The 23,187-nt window shown below is 38.3% G+C and overlaps 1 protein-coding gene across 1 annotated transcript in view; it reads right to left on the reverse strand.

Annotated features, from left to right (window-relative positions):
* COL11A1 (collagen type XI alpha 1 chain) overlaps window positions 1–23,187 on the reverse strand; it is a 144,793-nt gene that overhangs the window by 98,781 nt on the left and 22,825 nt on the right. Inside the window, exons 4-5 of the mRNA XM_086753159.1 lie at window positions 22,205–22,367; window positions 9,907–10,035 (exon numbers count right to left, since the gene is read on the reverse strand). Of these exons, the coding sequence (XP_086609285.1) occupies window positions 9,907–10,035; window positions 22,205–22,367 (292 nt within the window). The remainder of the gene's footprint in view (window positions 1–9,906; window positions 10,036–22,204; window positions 22,368–23,187) is intronic.

Here is a 23,187-nt window from a genome sequence, read left to right on the forward strand (position 1 = left end):
TGATTTGCTCACATTGTGTTAAGAAGTCTACACAAACTAGATTGACGTACAAGACAAAAAAAAAAGTCCTTAGTGGAATATACCTCTTTGAAGTCAACGATTCTGCCCTGTCACTGACAATCCATTACATTTCAAGACTTCCTCAGCCAAACGACATGAACCAAACGCTCTGCTACGTAGTTTGCATTGGTACCAAAACAGCAGACGCTACCCATCTTGAATATTATCCGGTATCTTAAGGAGTAAGTGGAGGAACATTTTGGAGAGAATTACAGTTTCATTAGCTGGATTTAAATTTCAATATGCTGTTAGGAGTTCATTTTAATGACTTCCAGACACATAGATTGCTTTTTTAGTAAGCACTGCAGACCTATTCTGAAACCGGAAGCATTCATTCCAGCATTTATTTCAACCAATTAACAATTAAAATACAAGTCTGTGTTGCTCACTATTATAACTGTTTAAAAAATCTCCGTAGTATGGCTTCCCTCAAGGTAAGCTGAGTGGCTGTGCTGAATTGTGCCAACTATGCGGCCGGTAAAATTACACCAGTGGGTTACAAAAAGTTCTTCAGAGGCCATAAACTGAACAGAAATGTTAACTAGGAAAAAAAAAAAAAAAGAAAGGAAAAATCTCTGTGCCAAGTATGTTAGTATTAAAAAAGAAAGTGGTGAATAAATTGATATTTACGCTAAGAGCTGCCAGAGGCATAGTTTGGAAAGCCAGACGTTTATGAATGAGAGCTAGAAAACGCTCACGTGAAAAAAAAAGCATGAGTATGTGGAGAGATCTATTGCATCACGCATAATCACACACAAAACACTTCACTTCGGGTATTGTGCTTCGCCCATTTCTCTTAAAGAAAATGAAGCTTTCTTGACACATGCAACGTATTGTCACAAATACCTTTGGGCTGCGATGATATGCAGGCACACAGAAAAAAGGATCAGGAATGGATGAGAATGGGGAAATGCCAGTTTCCATGCTGGAATCAGATTACTGCCAAGCGAGTGAAGATCTTCTCCATGGACTTTTTTTCTTCTTTCTTTTTAAGAGCACAGTGTCAGAGGGGTAATATGGAAATTCTTGACCCTACAAGCTAGGACATGTGGCCACCATGCTGAAACCATACTCAAGCAGTTTCTAACTGGCAGTACTCTGTGGTTCCCCTGGTACAAGGGGGACAAGCGGAAATATGCAGTAGCGCTAAACTTCCTATGTAGAAAGACCGTACTCTTAGCAATCCTTCCTTTCCAGATGTTTCCTTCTGAAAGACCAGCAACCTTAGTCTTTCACACCAGTCGATTAACAGAGAGACTATGTTTAGTACTGCCCTGCACAGGTCCTGTTGCAATTAGTGAAATATAGATGCAAAATCCTCAAGGTGGATTTCCTGAGACACAATCTGCCCAGATGGAGGAACGCACCTCCACACCCCTAACTGGTACAGATGTACTTTATAAGTATCATTTTATCCACTCAATCTGACAAAGGCTATTCCCTGTTTTTAAGATGATTTGCGAAGGCCAGGATTAAATTTACAAGCACTAGGAACAGATTTGATGGAGTGAATAATGGAGCTCTAGTCACTTGCTGTGGAGCTGCCAACTCACACTTACCCTGCCATGAACAGTTAAGATTGGATATGTGGCACATATCCCTTCTTTTTCTGGGACTACACAACCACAACGTCACCTTTACCAGATGATCAGAGACAGCGGTGAGACTCACTCAGTCTGAGGCCTCAACAAGCCTTGAGAAAAGTGCCTTCAGATTTTGGATGCTAACATTTCTGAGTCCAAAACCCATGCTATCTCAGGCCTTGCTATTAGTTCACAAATGTTGGGGAGCTCACAGAAATCTGTCACAGTTGCATTGCTAATCAAAGGAAAGAGATTAAGTAGACACTTGAAAATACAGGAGAAAGCACCTAGAATTTAAAAATTAATTAACGCAAATGGAAAAGTACCTTCTGCCACTTTATAAATTTAGTCAAGACTACTAACTCTAGCAAGAAATCAAAGCAAGCAATGAAGGCAAGTATAAGAGAGATAAAGAGTGTAGTTGAAGAGAGCATCATTTATTTTGTTAGCTATATACCCAAGGAAGATATTACTGGCCAGTAACACAGCCAGAGAATCAAGAAGCTGGAACAGGATTTAAAGGGTCATTCAGCTTGTGGATCATTCTGATGATCCTTCTACGGGTACAGACTTAGCCAAATACCAAATATACCTACCACAGTTGTGCAGCGTTGCTTCAGTCCTACTCAAGAGATCTGCCTATGAAAGTTGACCTAAACCCTCATACTGCTAGATAATGGGATGGTTGCAGATCTGAGACAACAGATAGGAGATTCACCCAGGGCCAGAGCAATAGCAAAATATACACAACTGTATTACCTTCCCAGTAACCTCCCACGAATATCACAAAGATTGACTCAAAACTATATCTTCAACTTGGACAATAGCTGGAACTTGGTGTAAGGTTTCTGCTAAGAGACATCAGGTAACACATAGTTCCAATGTGATGCAATTTTCTGTTGTTTTTCTTCTCTTGTAAGACCACCAATAGTTACAGAGCAGCCATTCTTGTAATGAGTATTGCATATGACTGTTTTCTTACAAATGAAAGGAAGAACAAAACCTGCTGTTTCTTGAATGGGACAAAATCTTTCCACTATGACCTCATGCTTTCTTTACCAGAGTGATTATATTACACTACCAGATCACCATGCAATTCCAATTAAAGTGATGAACTGTTTTCTTCATCAGATGAATTTTAGAAGCAGATCAGCAGCATTCAAGGCCTATTTCAACTGTGGAATGACTTATATATTCTGAAGACAGCCTTTCTTTGAAAACATATTCTTCCGCTATCTGTACTCTAAAAACCTGCCTCCCCATTCCCAGATGTAGATTTTAGCAATTTTTTCATTACCTTTCCAAATTACAAGAAACAAACTATCTAAATCCTAAACCAAAGAACTGCCATAAGCTCAATTTTTCCATTGCCTAAAGATGGTGCTAAATCATCTAGCTAGCTGAAGAGGCAAAGATGACTTGGAAATATTTCAGACCCACTAACACTATACAAAATGCAATAAAATAAAGGATGCCAAGCAAAATAGGAGTTTTAAAAATCAGCTGCAACCACGTAAATAAATAAATGGTAGTAGATGTCAATCTAGGGGCATAAGGAAAAGTTGAAAAATGTAAAAGATAGCCTCTTTTACCACATAGTCCTTATACTGTTCATAAAAGTGATAAAAACAAGGAAATAAAAGGAGATAAGAACAAAACCTTCAACTTCCAAAGACAGCCTCTGTCAAAAGGAGAATAAGACACTTCAGGTTCTTTATTATGTTAATCGCTTAAGGAAAAATCCCACATATCTATACAAAGGAAAAGAGAGCTAGGAAGATCACTATTTTTAACACCTGCTAAGGTAGCTAACTACAGTTCTAAACATGACATTAAACATGAAATTAAACATTAAGCTAATTATCTTCCTGTATTCTTCAGAAAACTAGTCTTTCTGATCAGTGGAATACCTGAAAGGACATTAAATTAACATAGTCTGTAAAGATGCCTGAAGCCTCCAAGTCAACGTATCTGGGAGTCATTTGCACTTTCACTTTACAAAGTTCATTTCATTCAAGGCAAACATTTCATTTCTTCAAGTAATCCATTCGTTTGGGATAGGTCCAAAATAAATGAAGCAGAGTTCCTTCGGGGAGAATTTCTTCAGCAGAAGTCAGACAGTGTGACTTTACTGGGTTGTAGAAGAATCTTCCAAGAGAAGATTTGAAAGCCTGATAGCTGCACCCATTGAAAACCAGACCTGACGACACTCCAGAAAATATACTGCTGAACATCAAGGAAGATGAAGACTGGCTAGGTCTTTCCCTGCTCTACTTTCTGTGAGCTGGCCAAGCATATGTGATTGAACTGCCACGGAATTTAATACATTTCCATTTATAGTAGAAAAGGTTTTGAAAACAAGACAGGCGCCAGACTATTCACAAGATATTCATAGGAAAAGCACAGGTGCATATCTTCCTTACGAAAAGTAATCTTGACAATTTTAAAATATAATTCCGTCCCCACATTTGAGCCTTAAAAACTAATTGTACATGCAGCATGAAATAAACTTGATGATTACTGAATTAATCTTAAATCTCTGTATTAAAAAAAAAATCTGAAAAAACCCAGCAGAATAGAGCAAAAACCCTAAATAAAATCAATACAATAAAAGACCCTTGTCTCCCAAAGATACTATAGAGCCTAATAACCAGTTTGCCACTACATTCATGAACCCTGCAGTGTATTTGAACGGCTAGGACGAGCGGCTCCATAGTAATTCATCCCATCATTTAATTCTCATTTTCAATGAGCGACTACAGAGCCACTGGTGCTAGTCACTCTGACACACTGCAGCGTTCATAAAGACACCAAATCGCTAATGATCAGACTTAATCTACTCCAGAGAACTCACATTTCCCACTCATTTCCTTTCAGTTTAGTTGTTTGTGGCTCTTCGCTCCTTAGTTTGTCGGCTTTCTCTATGTAAAAATCCTCAGACATTTGCAGGCCACAGGAAGATTTTGCACGGTCAAATGACCATGAACTAGACTGAAATCATGCTAATGCACTATTTAATTAGTTGCTAAAGTTCTTGGCCACTTTGTTCACTATTCAATTCTCTTTATCCAAATTGCACCAAACATTCCAAACTCTCTAGTAACCCTCTTCCGACATGAGACAATAACATGCAACACTTAATGAGTATATTGCAGGATACAATACGTTCCGTAAAAGATCTGGCAACCTCCTCCTGTTGTAAATCAAACACAGTGACTTTTCCTTGCTCGAAATTTCTGACAACTGCGAGTTGTGCTCATCAAGTAATAATTTGGTTTGATCCATTTGGAAAGTACTCTCTCTCTCTCCCCCTTGCTCTGTTCAAATTCAATCATCTTCTATAATCAGATACACTTTCTTTTTCCTCCAGAAGCAACTACAGATTCAGTACAATTTTAAAATAAACTTCTAGGCAACACCTTCTTGATGTAGTGACAACTGCTGAGGTTGTTGCTCTGTACTCGACAAGTTACAGAGATTCATACCTAGCTATTCACAAGCAGGAACAAGGACAATCGATGCATACTTCAATTAAAGCACACCTTGAAGGTGGAAGTAAATTATAATAAACAACAGAGTAAAGTGTGTGGATATCACTATTAATCTATTGCCTTCCCGTTTTCAAATTTCAGACTGAAGAACACAGGTCTGACGAAGCTGGAACAAACCACAGAGGAATAAAAGCACTGTGTACAGCAATGTCACTCACGAACATAATCTAATCTCAACTAACCTAATTCTAATGGCTCAGCCTGAACTGCCCACAGAAAGCCCCATAGCTCTGTCAAACAGCCAAGTTCAACATTTTTTGCAGAGCCTGTACACAAAAGGTAGTTACAGGTTACCAAGCTTGTTAAGACATATATCACCGTTAGTTGGATCCAGAAAGGGACTGATATAATTAAAATGGAAGTAGAAATACAGCATCCAGGCCCAAAGCCTGTATCTTGAAGTTCTCAGGTCACTCCTACCTAAACCCTGCCATAGGAAGGGAGAAGTGATGGAAGAGGATGGAGGAGGTTGATCTTGGTTAGGTAGGAGAACGGCATGGGCATCAGGACAGCACAGCTGGGCAAGCCTGTAGAGAAGGACAGAATTTAAGATATGTCCTCTTTGTAGGCTGGCTAGGTCTATGTCTTAATTCACAGCTGGCTGTTTTTGTGAACCCCACTGTGAGATGCTTGATTCTTCCTAAGCTTTAGTTAGAGTAACCTCAGAACTGAATTCAGAGATGAAGGGACCCTGCAAGTAAAAAGTAGACATTGAAATCCTCTCTGTTGCATCACCCAAATCACAATATGAATCTGATGCTAAGGTAAAAAGAAAATGCACCAAGAAAAATAAAATCTCAATGCAGTACTTAAAGTATCATCAGTAAAGACACTTTGATTATAAATCAGCATCCAATAAACCTACAGATGAGAGCAAAGTCAAGGTCTTACGGTCTTGAGACAAACTCAAACATTTTAAAAAGCAAATATTGCACTCATGATGTTGCAGTGATGCAACGTGCATCCTCAGGTTCATTTAATGGAAGATCACTACAATACATTCCATCTTTTTTTTTTCCAATTTATGGTTGGTAAATTATTTTTTAGTCCAGATGAAGTCTCAGACCTTGCCCTCAACAAACGCATAAACAATTCTACCAGCTGAAGTGGAAAGATGGCATAGGGTGGAAATAAGTACAGTAAAGGAAACGACTCGTTTAAACCAGCACTGCTGGTGAAAGAAATGCTAAAAAAACCTACAGTGCTGGGTATTTGATTGTTTGCTCCTTTGCAGAAAGAAACACTGCCCAGCGCAACGAGGATTACACTTGGTTAAAGAAAGTACTTTTGCCTGTAAACCTACAGCACCTTAGGCAAATCTTTCCCTCTAGATGTTTCTTTAGCAGTCTAAAAATCATCCAGCTCTTCAGAATAACTTCATTTCCAGCCCGTGAACTTGCCAGGAGACTGCAAAGGTGTGTGATATCAAGAGAAATCCTATTCAGCTTCCTAGGTGCAACTCCACAAACACAATTTACTATTTCACTGACAAAAGTCAACCACTTCCTTTGGGGTTTGTATTCAGTGCTAGAAACACACATTAATAGGCTCTGCAATCACATAATTCATTTCTTTCCTCTAAGACAAGTCTCAGTTTCTTATTCTGGTCTGCAATATTTCAAAGGCTCAGAGATGTAAGGCCGGGAGGGACTCTTAGATCACCTTGACTAACTCCTGTGTACTTTCAGACTTCAAAACCTCTTAGAGTTGCCTACAACTGAGCCAGCTACAAATGACATTTCCCCAAACATTTAGAAAGGTATCTATCCTTTCTTGAAGGCTTGAAGGTATTCAGAGATACACTGTTTTGGTAATCTGCTCTTTCATTCCTAAAAATTTTACTAGATCTTTTCCTAACTGAAATGATCTAATTTATTTTCTTTTCTCCTGCCCACCCCATCGCTCATCTGGAGACAGCATTTTATTTTTGTGAAGGTTCTTTGCATGCACTAACTGAGCAACATTTCAAGCTTTTGTCATTCTTGTGGACAAGTCAAATGCATTAAGTTTGCCAATTCCCAAAGCCACAACAATTACTCAGCTTTTATTTGAACCATTTTTGCAATATTTCTTTTAGTGACTGCACACCAAGACTGCATGCGATGTTCCAGTATATGTTTCGACCAAGAGCACCCAGCAAAGTTATCCCACATCTGTATTCTTACTCCTTTGTTTCCAAGCCGAGACATGCTCTGCAATATCATGACTCTGACAAATCATAATAGCATCCATTTTACACGCATTTCAACATTGCTAGCACAATTCCTCAGAAATTGTACTAAAAAGTAGAGCCGGATTTCATTCTGTTTGTCAGGTACCTTACCATACAGTGTCTTTTTAAAAATAAGTTCAGATAACATATGTTGACAAATTAGAAGCTTTATGAAGGTCTAAGTCTATAAATTCTATCAGATATCACTATCAAACTTGTAATCTCAACACATGGAATGAAGCATTTTGAAATAATTGTTTTTCATATAGACTGGCTGTAATTATATCTTTATCTTTTAACGCCTTACTTAATTTTGCAATCAACAGTTTTAAAAAAAAATCAGCATTGCTATCTTCTATAACTTCTTCCAGTGCCTAAATAAGACTTATTTCATTTATTTCCTTAAAATTAATTATCTATGTGATTTGATAGGTTGCATCTCAAAACATAAAGTGGCCGGCTTTAACAAGCTGCTTTTTTAATAGTTTAGCAGAGAATTCTACAATTCTGGGCAATTCAATCAATCATTTATTCCACTGCATATTCATTAAGCTGCGATGTGATTATTTCAGATTACTATTACATAACATGTTAAAGAGAGCCATTCGCTTCACTGGGAATATTCATATAAAGTTACACACATAAACTCACAGAGAGCAACGAGGAAGTTGTGTCTTAGCTAGTCATCCATTATGGAGGGAATGCAATCCCTGGGCTATTTTATTCATGTTCTACATCCTTTAGAAACATTGAATTACACTCTAATAATTCACCAGGAGTCATTGCTAATAATCAAGCCCAAGTATTTATTCTTCTTTAACTAGAACATATTATGAATCTACAGTCTGATACCAACTAATTTCTGTGGACTTCAAGCCTTGTCCACATGCATTACGCTAAAGAACAGGAGCCACATTTGCCATCAGCGGTGGCCAGAGCAAGCAAATATTTACAATCTCTCTAAGCCATTTTAACTCCTGCTTAGGAGTTGACGTGAGTCTGGAGGTGACAACGCTCCCGGCTTGAAGTATTTTAAGTATTTAGACATATTCCTCTTCAAGAAAGAGACCACGGGATGATTTTAACAACCATTTCCCACAAAGATTAGTTTATTCGATTGATTACGCTTCAATCTTAATTCAAAGTAGAAAAGCATTAGCCTTTTCAAACCTTCCAGGTCTTCACACAGGAAACAGAAAAGAATCAGAGTGCTAAGTCACACAGCACCAAAGCCTAGGAAAGTTCCCAAGTAAAATCTCACATTTCTTTGAAATTTAATAATGAGGGGAAAAAAATATATATCATTTTGCTGTCCTTTATCTTCTTCCCATAAGTTATCAACAATATGCTTTCAGCCTGCTCTATTTTGGCATATAGTGTATGGAGATCCATGTAGCCAGAAGGTCCTGCAGGGTCCTCATGGAGACACCAGACTCCATACACCATAACATAGTGTGAAGACCTCTGCCTGTGTGTAATTAACTCAACACATCTTGAACCATACCTCTGATGCAAAGGAGGCAGGAGTCCCTTTGAACTAAGTTCTGGGCCCTATGGACCTTAGTCACTTCATGACATAATTTTCCGTCAGACAGAATAAATAGTAACAACAAATAGAATTATTCTGTATTTAGGAAAAGTTCTGTCTCAAAAATTGCTTCAAAGCAGGCATCTGAGAACAATTCAGCGAGTTTTCAGCAGTGATCTCTTGAGCTATCATCAGCAATAACCAGTCAGCTCACACACAGCTGAGTGTGTACTAACTGCTCAGAGCCAAGTTCAATTAAGCCTAGCTATGTTTTGCAAAAGCTTTCGACTTAATCCTGTTTGATGGAATTATTTAGAATGCGTACAACAATATATACAACTGCTGAATCTCAGAGGTCTAATCCGCAGAACTATCTGCCCCCCAGCGAATTACTCAGTTTATGGCTGTGAGGACTGTCTACAGTGACAAATGGTTTCTGTAAACATTTCTTGTGTTTCTGGGAAAAATTCCAACTCCGTTTCGTCCCTGCGGATATTTACCTGCTACAAGTGGAACTGGCTGAAATAATTTTCTGTGTACATGCATTAGTATAGTGGACACAGTTCATTAGAATACATGGCACTTCTAGCAGAAGTCATTTACAATTGCAGAATACTCATAGCTCCAGTATCTTTCAACTGTGGCATTGATGACACTCAGCATCAGTGAAATCATAAATGTCCACAGGAAAAACAAATTGGTACAACTCAACCAGCTCATATGGCTATCATTTTTAAGGAATTACAGTTTAACTTAATTGAGCATGCTGGTTATTTAAATATTAGTGTGAAAGGTTCCTTCAAATGCTTGATACAAGTAAGTGGATAGCAAAAACGAACGCACTCCTGCAACCTTCCTCCCTCTTATCTAGAACAAGGCATGCCATTTAGCTGTAAATGCTCCTTGGGTAACTTGTATCCAGCGCAACCACTAACGCGCAATAAATCCAGTAACAGATGACTGATTACTCACCTCATCAACTTGAGGATCTTGAGCCTGAGCAGCATCGGGCACTGGGGAATCACAGTCTGGGCTATAATGCTCACAATAGTCATACGCAGCTCTGGGGTCGGCTATAATCAACAGCTGCTGGATCTCGCCCTGCAGGAAAGCATATGCAGGTTAAATAACTAAAACAAACATTGCCTGCAGTTCATCAGACGTACAGAGTTTTCATTCAGAAAACAAAACTAGGCACATAATACTTAGATATTATATTAACATTTGTGGTCATAAATAACATACCTGCTTAATTTCTGCTGCTATTCTGGAAAACATCTTAACTATTGTTCACATGGCAACACAACGCAAATTAACAGCAAATAGGCTAGGTGCAAAATTCCGGCTTAAAATGCCGTCTGCTTTGGAAAGGAGAGGGTGGGAAGGTGCAACTCCTGCTCTGTCATTTTCATGCTGTTTGTTTAGTTCTTCATGGGAACCGGTCTAAATTCCTAAGATTTAATTCAGGGCACTTCCTATTACCAGCATGCAGCTCAGCATGCAAGTGATCAACAGCATAATTCGGAGAGTTTGCATCACATCTGTACTCTCAAAGGAGGGAGGGAAAACAAAAAGGAAAAAAAAATAAATAAAGGCTGTACCAGAGATACAGTTATCGGAATAAATTAAAAAAAAATTTTAAAATTGCTGTGTAAATACACACTATAGAATGTGTTTGAACAAAAATAACAAGTGTTATTTTCATCTCTATTCCCACATATCATGCATAAAAACAACACCGCAGTAAAGAGACGCGCTATTCTGGACAATAAAAATGGCTCTGCTGAGAATCCCTACAGAGACCTTGTACGTTTATCATTTTCCACAGAAAGCTGTCTGGTATCCAGCGTATTTCTTAACACAGTGGTACCATTTAAACAGCGTTAGGTAAATTCTTGCCAACGTTTCCACTATAAATTTCCTTCTTCAGGAGCTTCTTACGCTGTCACAAAAATAAGGTTGTTGAAAATTGGCACATGTTCCTGGTCAAAACTCATTAACTTCAACCTCTCACTATGTCCCCAGAAGGGGGGATTTTTAAGCTTTTAAATACTGCTAACGCAATTTCATTTTGAAATTGCGTTACATCTCTCAGAACAGTAGCCTTTAACAAATTATCAAAATTGGAGAATATTTTAAAATAAAGAATAATTTATAACACTCCCTTCTTTCAAAAAGAAAAATCACAGAAAGAAGCAAAACCTCCTCAAACTGAAAAGAATCAACCAACCTCTGCAGTTTTGCTAGTTCTACAATATTTTTTTTTGCTAATTTATTTAACATATAACATGAAATACTTAGTTTCTTAGCACATCATAGCTATAAATTACAGATCTGTTTTTTAGAATACTCTGAACTCATTTTACTTTATAGACTCATGAGTGTCTCAGATTAATTTAGTCTTGGAATGTATTTTTTTAAGTATCCAGAAATAATAGAGATGCAGCAGTTTGTTCCCCTGCCAGTGGTTCTGGACTGTGTCTTGTATTTTTCTTAGCTCAGTAATGCTTCTTGATTTGGATATCTTCCTGCTATACCTACAGAAAAATTCCCCCTTCCATGCCTTCCGTGATTCCTCAAGAGCTGGAGTGCTGTGAGAGGTTTTGTAGGTTCGTTGTCAGCCTGGGCTACGCATACCCCATCTCCAGCAAAGTGTTTCCGAAGTGCTCTGCCCTTCCTTTTCCAGCAGACAAATTAAAACTGAGCGAAGCAGAGGAATTAGTTAGCAACCGAGAGACAAAAGAGGTCACTCTTTCGGAGCAACCGTTAGAGATGGATGTATCCTCACCCTGCTGAGCTGGGGTTGTCGCCTCGCTGTATGTATGGCTTTCTGAGACGCCCATACAGATCACTGGGCACACAGCGTGCCAGCTAGCGCGAGTAACGCCAAAGCTGCTCCCGAAACTACCGCTGTTCAGGATGATACGCTAAAAGAACTCAGGTCAGGGAATATAGCCAGGATTCTGGAGCTTGCTTTGTGCCGATCTTGAATGCTATGGAATTTTGGCACTGGGTTTTGTTGGACTGCGTGTTTGCAAGAAGCGCTCAGCATGCTGTTACCGCTTGGCTTAGATGTCCCTAAACTGGTTAAAGCTGTTCCTGATCCATTGACTGTACTTCCCAGCCCCGCCTGTCTGCCTGCCCTGGGTCCGCACAGAGGGAGGCCCTCACAAGTCCTACACCCTATACGTAAATTGCTGCTGACTGTTCAAGCGTAGAAGTTTGCTGACAAACTGACCGATTTTATATTCGGCATCTCAAATGTTCATTTTCCTCTTTTTCCTTCAACTTCTGCTATAAAAATATTTCCAGTAAACCATTGTTATTCTTTTGCTATTTTTGTTTTAATTTTTCTGTCTTTGCTAATTTCATGGCTTCTTTGGGTATTCGTATGGGACGTATTGGCAGTGCTGTTTTGCTAATCAGGGAGGAGCTTTCATTTCAGAGCAGACCAATCATCTCAGCACAGGAAATTCCATATACATTATTGAAGATTTCATTACTGTGATTTAGTTATCGTTCCAAGGTATTTGTTGGCCACACCTACACTCTCCTCTTTGAGAATTTTTCACAGAACGACTTCAGTCTTCACAAACACATTCGTTGATTTTAACTGCTTGACTTTGTGAGACTGAAACAGAATTTTATGAAGTTCTTTGCAAATGAACTACAAATACTTAATTTGGCCATACTCCATGACCTGGAGTCATAAATCAGGCACTTAATGATCTACCTGCACAAGTCCCAAGAACTTTAAATGAAAATATGGATAAAAGAAGTCATGGGTTGTTAACAGTTCTGATAGTTGGTCTCTAAAACAACACTGAGGTATCTAAACATACGTGCATAATGTTTTTCTTATATGAAAACTGCAGGAAAAAAGGAAGTCTCACAGGATAGAATGATGAAAGCAAGAGAGGGAGATGAAAGATGGGGAAGGAGATGGGAGAACAGAGTAAAATTTACAAATACATCTGAGCATCCTTGGTGTACTCTGAAAAGCGCATAGAGAAAACGAAGTACAAAAGGCAGCTGTCTGTAGAGATTAGCTCTATTTTCTTCTCCATGAAATTGTCATGACCTCCTTTGTTGGGAAGGACTGCTCAGGCAATTTCACAAAGTTGATAGACGATATGCAGTGTGTTATACAAGCACAGAACTTGTGGTGAGGTATCAGACAGACAAACACAGCCACTTTTTTTGTCTTATTACTTGTAACAATGTGCACGCTTAACTTGCCCCCAAAAGTGCTAAAAGCCTAGTTAGCCCTTAAGAAAAAATCTGTTGTCTTAATAACATTTTTTTTTTAATCCAGGATAACACTTAATACAATGTATTTTAAACAGTATTTATCTGATATTTAACATTCCTTGCATATTGTGGATGAGAAAGCTGACAGCTAGGTCTCTGCCTTAGCTGCCCAGAGGTGAAGGGTGACACTCAGCAAGGTATTCAAGCCTACCCAATATTAAGCATACCAGTACTGCTTTGTAAATAAAACAGATCAATTTGGAGTCTTAATATTTAGTCTGGATCATAAACACTTCATTGAAATAGACACTAAGTTGTTGCCAAAGCCAACACATAACTGACAAATTCAATTCATGGTTGATTTATTCATCACAATATGGAATAAAAATAGTTAAAAGTCTACAAACATTTTAATTCCTGTCTATTTTGGGGATGTGCTCGTAATTAAAATCAGAGGCTTTTGAATCAGCCTCATGGTTCTATGAAAAAAGCTGCCTGAGAATCACAAAATATCTTGCCCACCAGTTATGCCTAGCACGAAAAGGCGGTACAGAAGGATTACTTCTGTAGCGTTGTCCTAAAAGCTACTCTACCAAATGAGCTGCTCTTTGCAGAATCCTCCAAGACTATTAAAAACAGTTCACCAGATCTGAGGAAACATTCTCTTCTTTGTGGCATGCCACAGGAAACGTGGAGAACCAGGCGACAGAGCTACAGCTGAATGCCTGCCTATTGGAACAGTCACTTCCATCAACTGCTCTGCAACAAGGAGCAGCCCAGAAAATTCCTCTGTTACTCTCACAGACATCCCAGTGACATTCTAGAGTAAGAAAGTTTACGTGCAGGTACGCTTCCAGCCTTTGTTGACTAACACACCCCACAAAGTTGTAATGCACAAGGTGGGGTATCTGCACTGAAAACAGTTTGCAACACTGACAAAATACAGCACCTACTAACAAAAAAAAAAAAAAAAAAGAAGGAAATGGAGACCCAATCTGCAGGAAAGCAGTGAACTACCAAGTTCTCTTTCCAACTTTTCCGACTTTCTCCTGATGTAGCTATTGCTCGTGGGAGTTAGGCTCGTGGGAGTAATCGCTGTATTTGTTTCCACCATTTCAGAGCCTTTCTTAGATTTCACAGTAGAAATCGGAATAAGGAAAACCTCCAGTTAGATATAATGTCAGATTTTCTCAATGGTTTAAGTCATGGAGGGCCTGAGAAGTAAAGAATAGATTATTTTATCATTATAAGTAATAAATGTTAATGGCCACTTATTATCTTAATTGGGACTTCATAAAAGTCTCAGATATTATCTCTCTACTTGAAACATTCACATTTCCTTTTAGCTAAGTAATCTTACTCATGATCTCACTAATGCTTTCTAAATATGCTGTATTGGAGAAGCACACCCATGAAGCAGTCCATTTACAGTCTATTTATCAGCCAGAAGTTTCTATCACTGATAAAAGACATCGCTAGGATCATCTGCCAGCACTGATAAAAAGGCAAGAGTATCAATTCTTCCAAGGCTGTAAGGGCACTATATGAAGGAATCAGTGCTGAAATTACTGTTTTTTCCAGTATTTAAAATTTTACTTCCTAGTTCCCTAGTTCTACAAGACCTTCAACCAGTTCTCTTGTAGAGACAGATTTTTTTTGATATCTCTTACACATGAATCTTAATAAAACTATAACCCTGCCAGGAGAAAGTGAACTTTGTCCAGGAAATCGCAGGTAAGCATTACTTAGGAAGTTCTGCAGGACCTCTCTCCACAGAGGCAAACTTCACAAATTATTCAAAACATTTGAAAAAAAAAAAAAATTCTAAGAACAAGTTATCTTGGTAGTTGTTAACTGGGATGCTACGTAACAATGTGACTGGACCAGAGTTGAGAACTAAAGTTGTAGTTTCTTATCATTAAAAAAAAATATGAGATTTTCAAAAATTATTGAATTAGGAGAAAGCTTATTGTTCTTCTTCCAGCTTGACAAAAAAGGAAAGAAAAATAATGCAGCAATTAGTTAAAAGTCCAATTTATACATTAGAGGTTCAGAAAGACTTTCCACAATCAGAGTGGCAGGGTTAGTATTAGCAAAACCCTATCCTTCTGATCCATATTCTGGAAAAAATGAGTACCTTTTATATCCTGACAAGGATAATTATATTTCAAAGAGGACTACCTAAACGATGATAAAAGCATAACAAAACCAGTGCTAGGCACTATATCAGCTCACGATAACAGCAGCAATATCTTGCATGCACAAGAAATACAGAGTGGACTCTCCAGCAAATCAGCAGAAACCTCAACCTGTGTACACGTGCCAACTTTCTCTCATTAGTTATGTGACAGTGCAACTATAGAATCCAAAGAACAAAAGTCTAGACAGCCTGGGTATTATTACTACAGAATTTAGAAAAACCTGCTGCAGAAATCATTTAATCTTCCTGCAAAGATTTGAGGGATTGAAGAATTCCAAGGGCCTTTAATATAATGTTCCATAACCCAGGCCCATTGCATAATATAGCTACAGAAAGATATTTAGAGCCTGCCAGGCTGAAGCACTGTAAAAGCAATAAATTGTGAAAGCAGAATTCTGTATAGGACAAAGTTTCCATAGAAATCAATGTCGTCTTGCTTCTTTGAAACTCCCTGGTTATAGAAATATATATTCAGCTTGGTTAAAAAAATAGGTTGATGTACTGATTATAATTTTTCATCTTCAAAACATAGCTTCTCATAGACCAACATCTACAGCAATTCTTGGCTAAGAGATTAGATTTTACTGCAATGCCTGTAGATACAGCACCTGTACATAATACACGCATGCACAGACACACATTCGTGTGACCGAGGGCAACCTATTTTGGACCTATTGGAGCAAGTCCAGAGGAGGCCACGAAGATGATGAGAGGGCTGGAGCACCTCTCCTGTGAGGCCAGGCTGAGAGAGCTGGGGCTGTGCAGCCTGGAGAAGAGGAGGCTCCAGGGAGGCCTTAGAGCAGCTCCCAGTGCCTAAAGGGGGCTGCAGGAAAGGCCTGGGAGGGAGTTTTGACAAGCGCTTGTAGTGCTAGGACAAGGGGTAATGGCTTTAAACTGGAAGAGATTAGATTTAGATCAGATATAAGGAAGAAATTCTTTTCTGTGAGGGTGGTGAGGCACTGGCCCAGGTCGCCCAGAGAGGTGGTGGATGCCCCATCCCTGGAAGTGTTCAAGGCCAGGTTGAAGGGAGCTTTGAGTGACTTGGTTTGGTGGAAGGTGTCCCTGCCCACGGCAGAAGGGTTGGAACTACATGATCTTTAAGGTTCCTTCCAACCTAAACCATTCTATGATTTTCTTGATAAAAGACCTGCAAATCTGTTAAAACGGTCATTTATCTTTGAAACCTCATTTACAGCTGCTGTTTGAAACTTTACTGTTTTACACACAGTATTAAATAAGGTGTTATTAAACGCTATCTGTAAAACTTGCTGGAGCTGATGTAACAGGCAGCATTTTTGAGCCCAGTTTGTTAATTTTAAAAATTGATTACAGACAGTTTAGTTAAAAGACCACTCCTTTTTTTTTTTCCTTTGAGCTGGTGGTGCAGCTCAATAGGACACTATGAAACAGAGTACGCTGGTGACCCATCATTCATGCTACGTACCTCTGGGGAATTATTACTTTGGGCTGGCTTCCCTATTTTGCTTTAGCTGTATAGCAATTTTTGTCAGTTAGTAAAAGTTCTACCCATTCTGATACTGCCACTTTCTTCAAGGCGTGTGCACGCAGATGAACGGCCCTTCAGCACCTGCACAGCTGGACTTCCCATGCTTACAGATACGTGGGGGACGGTTACTCATCCGAAGGGATCTGTAGGTTAAATCATACTGCTGTCAAGGTGCTATCACTATCTACAATTGCTCACTCAGGCTATTTAAAGCAATTCCATGTTGTACTCAAGTGTACGAATGCTTTTGTCATGAAAATGGGTTAATGCTTACTATCAAAATGGAAACCCTTTATTAACAAGGATTACTGGAAGGATTTAATCTCTCAAACTGTGTGCAGTTAAAGCTTTCATTGGCTCTAAACGAGAGTCTTATATACACCAGGCTTTGCCTTGTTATACTCATTTACAGCATAGTGCCTAAAACATGATTGTATTGGTCTGACATGTGGCAAGTTTTGAAGGAAAAAAAAACCTCTATAGGGAAATTTCTGCATAAAGACTCCGTTAGTTATTAACTTTTTATAAAATACTTATTATAAAAAACTGTTGTATTGTTCACACCAACAGTACTAAATGAGGAGTGACAAATCCTTGAAGCTGGCAAAGAATAAAAAGGTCCCTGCTATTTATCAAACATTTAAGCTACAAACATATTTCAGTGGATACAATTCAAATTCTTTTACTAGGTGCCACGTACCAGCATCTGACTAATTTATTCTTTTTTTTTTTAAATTTAATTTTTGTATGCTATTCTAGGGATTCTATTCTTTGCAGCAAGCACTTACAAACCAGCCCTTCTTGCACGATGCATTTGAAAACAGAGATGAGACTAATTTCAAAGGACACATGCAGAAGTTTGAGGTATACTGTGCAGTCTTTCATAAACAAGCATTTACAAATTAGTCCCACTGATATCGACAGATCCACCTATGTGAGCAAATGCTTAGCAGTGTAAATGAAAGTCTCATAATTGGGTAAGCAGTAGTAATACAGTTTCTAGACAGCATAATTTTATTTTAAGACATTCACAGTTTAGAATTTGCTGCTCAAGCATTTGTATGCACCTGTTGCTTAAGGCTTGCTTGTATTCAGTACCTTGTCGGTGACTTCATATTGATTTCCATACTGATTGAGTACGATATCATAAAATCTCAGATTAGCACTTACATTCAGGAGTGAGCAGCAGGCCACTCCAGATTAGAACTTCCTCACATAAAACATACAAACCCCAAACAAGATTTGGGAAATACTTAAGATAAATTTTTTCCTGCTTTTAAAGCTAAACAGAAGACCTTTCCGAGAGCACTATGAAAAAAATGTCTCTTAGATTTAGCACCAACAAATCTACCAACAAATATTATGTTTGCTGAATATACAAAAATAGCCAATTAGGTAGTTATTTATCATGCTCTAAGGACACTAATCAGCCCTTTCCTTATTTTTAGCGGTGATCTACCTGATTTCTGGACACCCAGTATGCTTACCTACTCAGAAATCATTGATCATCAGCATAGGAAAGTTACGTCAAAGCAGTAATGTCAAACTGATTAAAATGCAGACATTTAAAATTTCCCAGGGTACTACAGCATAGTGTCATGTTAGCAATAGTCAGACTGCCAGAATCAGAACAAAGGTGGGACAATTGCCTAGAAAACAGAAGTTAGTATTAAGAACAGAGAAAAAGAAAAGGAAATAGTCAATAATTTCATTTCATTAAATTTTGCTGTATTACAAATTTAAAATAAGAGTTAGAAACAAAAAAGAATATTTGTTCCATTGCGATGTTCCATTGCTCTAAATAAGTGCGCAATATTCCTCACAGGAGCAATACTTGTTCTGGGGATTCTAAAGTAATGGTCCATGCAAATATGTTAAAGCAAGATGACTGAAGAAGTAATTCTTTTTTCCAAAGATATAATCAAGTTGCTAGGAAGTCAGCATCACGTAACGTAATAATACCTATTTCCAACTCGTGTGTACACGAGAACTCATAGAGGTCTAGACGCACTCTGTAAGGGAACAGGAATATATGGTGTATCTACTTGCTCACAGCGCTGATTCTGACAGTGCTGAACTCTGCTTCCAATGGGAGTGAATTACCTTAATGATGCGATTGGTTTCTATGCAGTTGTGTTATGCTGTATGAATGGGTTCAGGACCAGAAGAAAGCCTGGCATCTTCAACTAGTAGGTCACTGAAGACTAAGATTTCATTATATTTACCTACAGGTTCACTACTTCCACATTTTGAATTTCCATTCAGTTTGAGGAGATTGAAGAGTGCTCCACCATTGCTGTGATCAAATCATTGTCTTATTATGACTAAAACCATAATTATTACCAAAGATAAAATACCCTTTGTGGCGCACGGATACAACGCAAATCCTTCTGACACACTGTGCTGTGAATTCCAACCACAGAACCACCAAATACCACTGTGTGCTACCATGACTGACACAAACAGAATATTTAAGACACAACCAAGGGACTCTCAAATAGTGACAAATTTGGATGGATGCCCCATCCCTGAAAACATTCAAGGCTAGGCTGGATGAGGCTCTGAGCAACCTGATCTGGTTGGAGATGTCCCTGCTCCTGGCAGGGGGGTTGGACTGGATGGGCTTTGAAGGTCCCTTCCAACCCAAACCATTCCATGATTCTGTGATTCTATTTTCAGGGAACTGCCTCAAATTCTAGACATTTTAGCAGCAGTAGCAAAAGGATAGATAAAGTCTTATTAACAAAACAGAAAGAATGCTGTTTAGAGAGTAGAAAGACATGAGACAAACTCAAAAAGAACTAGATTGCGTTTTGCTTGGCCAGACTTTGAAAAACACATATCTATCATTAAAACTGTATATGGCACAGTACTTTGTTTAAGCTTTGAGAGACATTAGAATTGCCTATTTTCAACACACCTGCTTCTAGCTAAAGAGTCAAATAACTGAACACAGGTATAAACGTACCCACGATGGCTGTACAGTAAAAGAGAAAGCAGAAGCCTATCCAAAATAAAAGACTGTAGGCTTCTAAATTAAGAGACTTCAGACTAAAGCTAAAGCCCCAGCTAGTACAAGAAGAGCCTTACAAGAAGGTAACCGAATAAAGCAAGAGAAAAGGGGGGCAATCGGTTAAGTAAGGAAACCTCATCACTGAAGGAATACAGGAATGTACAGTGCTGTTACCAATGGTAGGAACAGAAACGTTGCTGTTCTCAGTGCTGAATGTGACGATCTGGCCTGTAAACTGAGTGTGCAGACATACAGAGGACATATAGAATATAATAACAGTCAACAGCTTCAGAGATCAAAGGCCCCTAGTATGCTCCTCTTATTCAACACATTACTTAATGCAAGCAATTAAAACAAATATCTCTCTTTTTGCACATATCAAACATCATGCTTATTTTCAAACAGCTATATACAATCATTTCGGCACCTCAGAAACTTCAGACAGGTCTTTTTATTTAGCAATTGCACTAAGTACAACAACCCAAACACCTATGTTTAGTTCTGTCCAAGTTCAGCCCCGACTGGGACCAGACTACACAGTTGCTCTCTCACTCCCCCCACCCTCCAGTGGGAGAGAAGGGAGAATTGGTCAACAAAAGGCAGCAAAAATGCGTGGGTTGAGATGAAACAAAAAAATAAATTGAAGAGCAATAACAGAAGAAAACAAAACAGAGATGGAAAACAAATACAGTACAACAGCTCACAACAAACATCAACAACCAGTTTCTTCCCAAGTAGCAGGAGTCTCTCCTCAGCACCCTCCTCACTTATACACGGAGCATGGTGGCCCATGGGATGGACCAGCCCTTGGGCTAATTTGGGCAAACTGACCCCAGCTGTTGGCTAATGAGTGACCTATGCCAGCTGGGTGCCCAGCCATAGGGGCCATCAGCTCCAGTTCTCCTCCCAGCTCAGGTGAATAGTAACTCTGTCCTAGCCAGAACCAGGACAAGTTTTTAGGTGCTTCCCTCCTGGACAACTTTTAAAATGGTTAACAACTTGGCAAGAACAAGCCAGGGCCTGTTGCCTTAGTTTCTATTAGACTGTAAAATCATTTATAAAACACTAAAAAAAAAAAATCATTGCACTGCACATATTTTTTTAATCTATTGCCAAATAGACAACTGTGGAACTTGGTTTCTGACCTAAGAAAGAAATACAAATGAAAATTGAAAGTAATTATCCCAAGTACAGACCAAAAGTCCTTTTCCCACCCCAGAGAGGGCATTTGTGGAATTCATCTTCAAATGGAAAATAATGTCCCTCAAATGTGCAAGCTGTATTGGGGACTACAGGTAAATTAGGCTTTGAATACCGAACACATTATACTGCTTGACCAGTTAAATCATCCCAGAAACTTCTCCATTCAAAAGGCTCATGTTTTGTCAGGTCCATAGAAATGAAAAATAACAATGCCACAGTGTTACACTCAAAATTCATATTTCCTCTCTTAACACCTATGCAGCCTCTCAAACATATGCTCTGCTTAAAGCTAGGACTACAACTCTGGACATTTTAGGAGCACCGATGTTCTGTACACTAAGTAACTACTGATCTGTATTTTCTTATTTTTCAGTTTAAATTTAAATTTGACAGTTTTGACTGCTGTATAACAATATTAGAAAAGAAACTCAATAGTACAGCTTTAGAGAAGCTTCATTATTAGCCTGTAAAACTAATCGTTCACATAAAGGCTCTACCTAGAAAGGCCTCATGATTGGCAGCCACATAGTTCCTTAGAGGTATTTTACCCTTCCTATATGTACTTTTTGGCCAGTAAATGATGGAAACATATATGTCCTTATTGCCAAAGTATGTTCCAGTTACTGGAAAGAATAATAAGTGGGATAAACAATATAAGGGATTCAGATTACACAGAAAAATTTCCACGTCCTCCTCCCCTTCTCTCAAATATTGTTAGCACGCACAAATATCTGTAAATGTTTAAGAAAGACAGAAATAAAATTATTAGTATCATACTACTCAACTTTCCCAGATTAATTCTCCTAAATATCTCAGGTATCTCAATATTAGGCAGAAAGACAAAAAAAAGTTAGTCCCTTCCAGATACATCATCTAAAGGACAGAAAAATGTGCCATATCTTCCAACAACAGACACACTTCCCTGTTTTACTTGTCTCTTATTTCAACCTATCCTAACAGGTTCTAGAAATTAAAGTTTCTACACTATACCAGCTTTTGCCCTAAAAGATTTATTCTGATTCACATTAAGCAGTTAACTCAACACAAAATCACTCCATTCTATTTGTTTGGCACTTCTTATTTGTTTGATTTTTACCTCAAAAACTTCTTCATCCAGAATCCTGGTTCCAAAGACAGTGATGCCATTGGTGTCCACAATTGATTTGTCACTTCTTTCAAGTGGTTTTGTAGTTTTTTTGTTACAGTCAACAATCATTGTAACACTTTTTTTCTCCACGCTAATAGCTACTCGATGCCACCTATTTTAAAATAAAACATAATACTACTGTAATTTATGTTTTTACAACTAGTCATTGGGTTCTTATCAAGACAGTTTATTGCAGATCAAGTTACAGATAAAATTTTTAAATGTCTTAATTTATTTCCTTCTTTCATACATAGGGAAATGTACACAATACTTTGTCTATTCACTATACAACTTCTGTCCCTTAGCACAAAGGAATCCGATCCATAGCTCATTGCAAATGTCCTATATAAGCTGAGGTCCAGGCTGACCTTCTGTGAAGCTTTACCCAGAGAACATTAGTAAACTCAAATTATAAGCAAGTACACTGCTTACATTTTATTAGGTTGAATGATCTGACAACAGATTTTGTTTTGACGAATGTGCTTGATTTTCCAAATTGCTTAAGGAATTACTTGTGCAACTACACTTAACCCAGTAGCTTATTCTTTGTTATTTATATTTTACTATTTGTTCTCTATGATCAGTCAACAAAATTTTACCATTTTCTTTTGCTTATTTGAATATATGCTGTAGCTATAGAGGGTTTTCTAAGATGTACAACAGTTCCAACATAGATGCTTTTCCAGATACATATACTTACACATGCTTGCCAATATTCCTGCACCAGTAGATTTGCCTACATAAACATTCACCAAAAAGTGAACGAAGTGATTAAGAATACTGAAAAACTATTTTATTTTAAACACACTTGAGAATGAAGTTTTGTACAACTTGCCCAACTATACTATGCTCTCTATGAGGCTTTATTATCCTGACAGACCACATGAATTTTGTGAGCCTCTCTGCTATGACAACTTAAGATATTTAAGAGC

Source organism: Chlamydotis macqueenii, chromosome 8 (assembly GCF_036417535.1).
Source record: "Chlamydotis macqueenii isolate bChlMac1 chromosome 8, bChlMac1.mat, whole genome shotgun sequence".
Taxonomy (NCBI): domain Eukaryota; kingdom Metazoa; phylum Chordata; class Aves; order Otidiformes; family Otididae; genus Chlamydotis; species Chlamydotis macqueenii.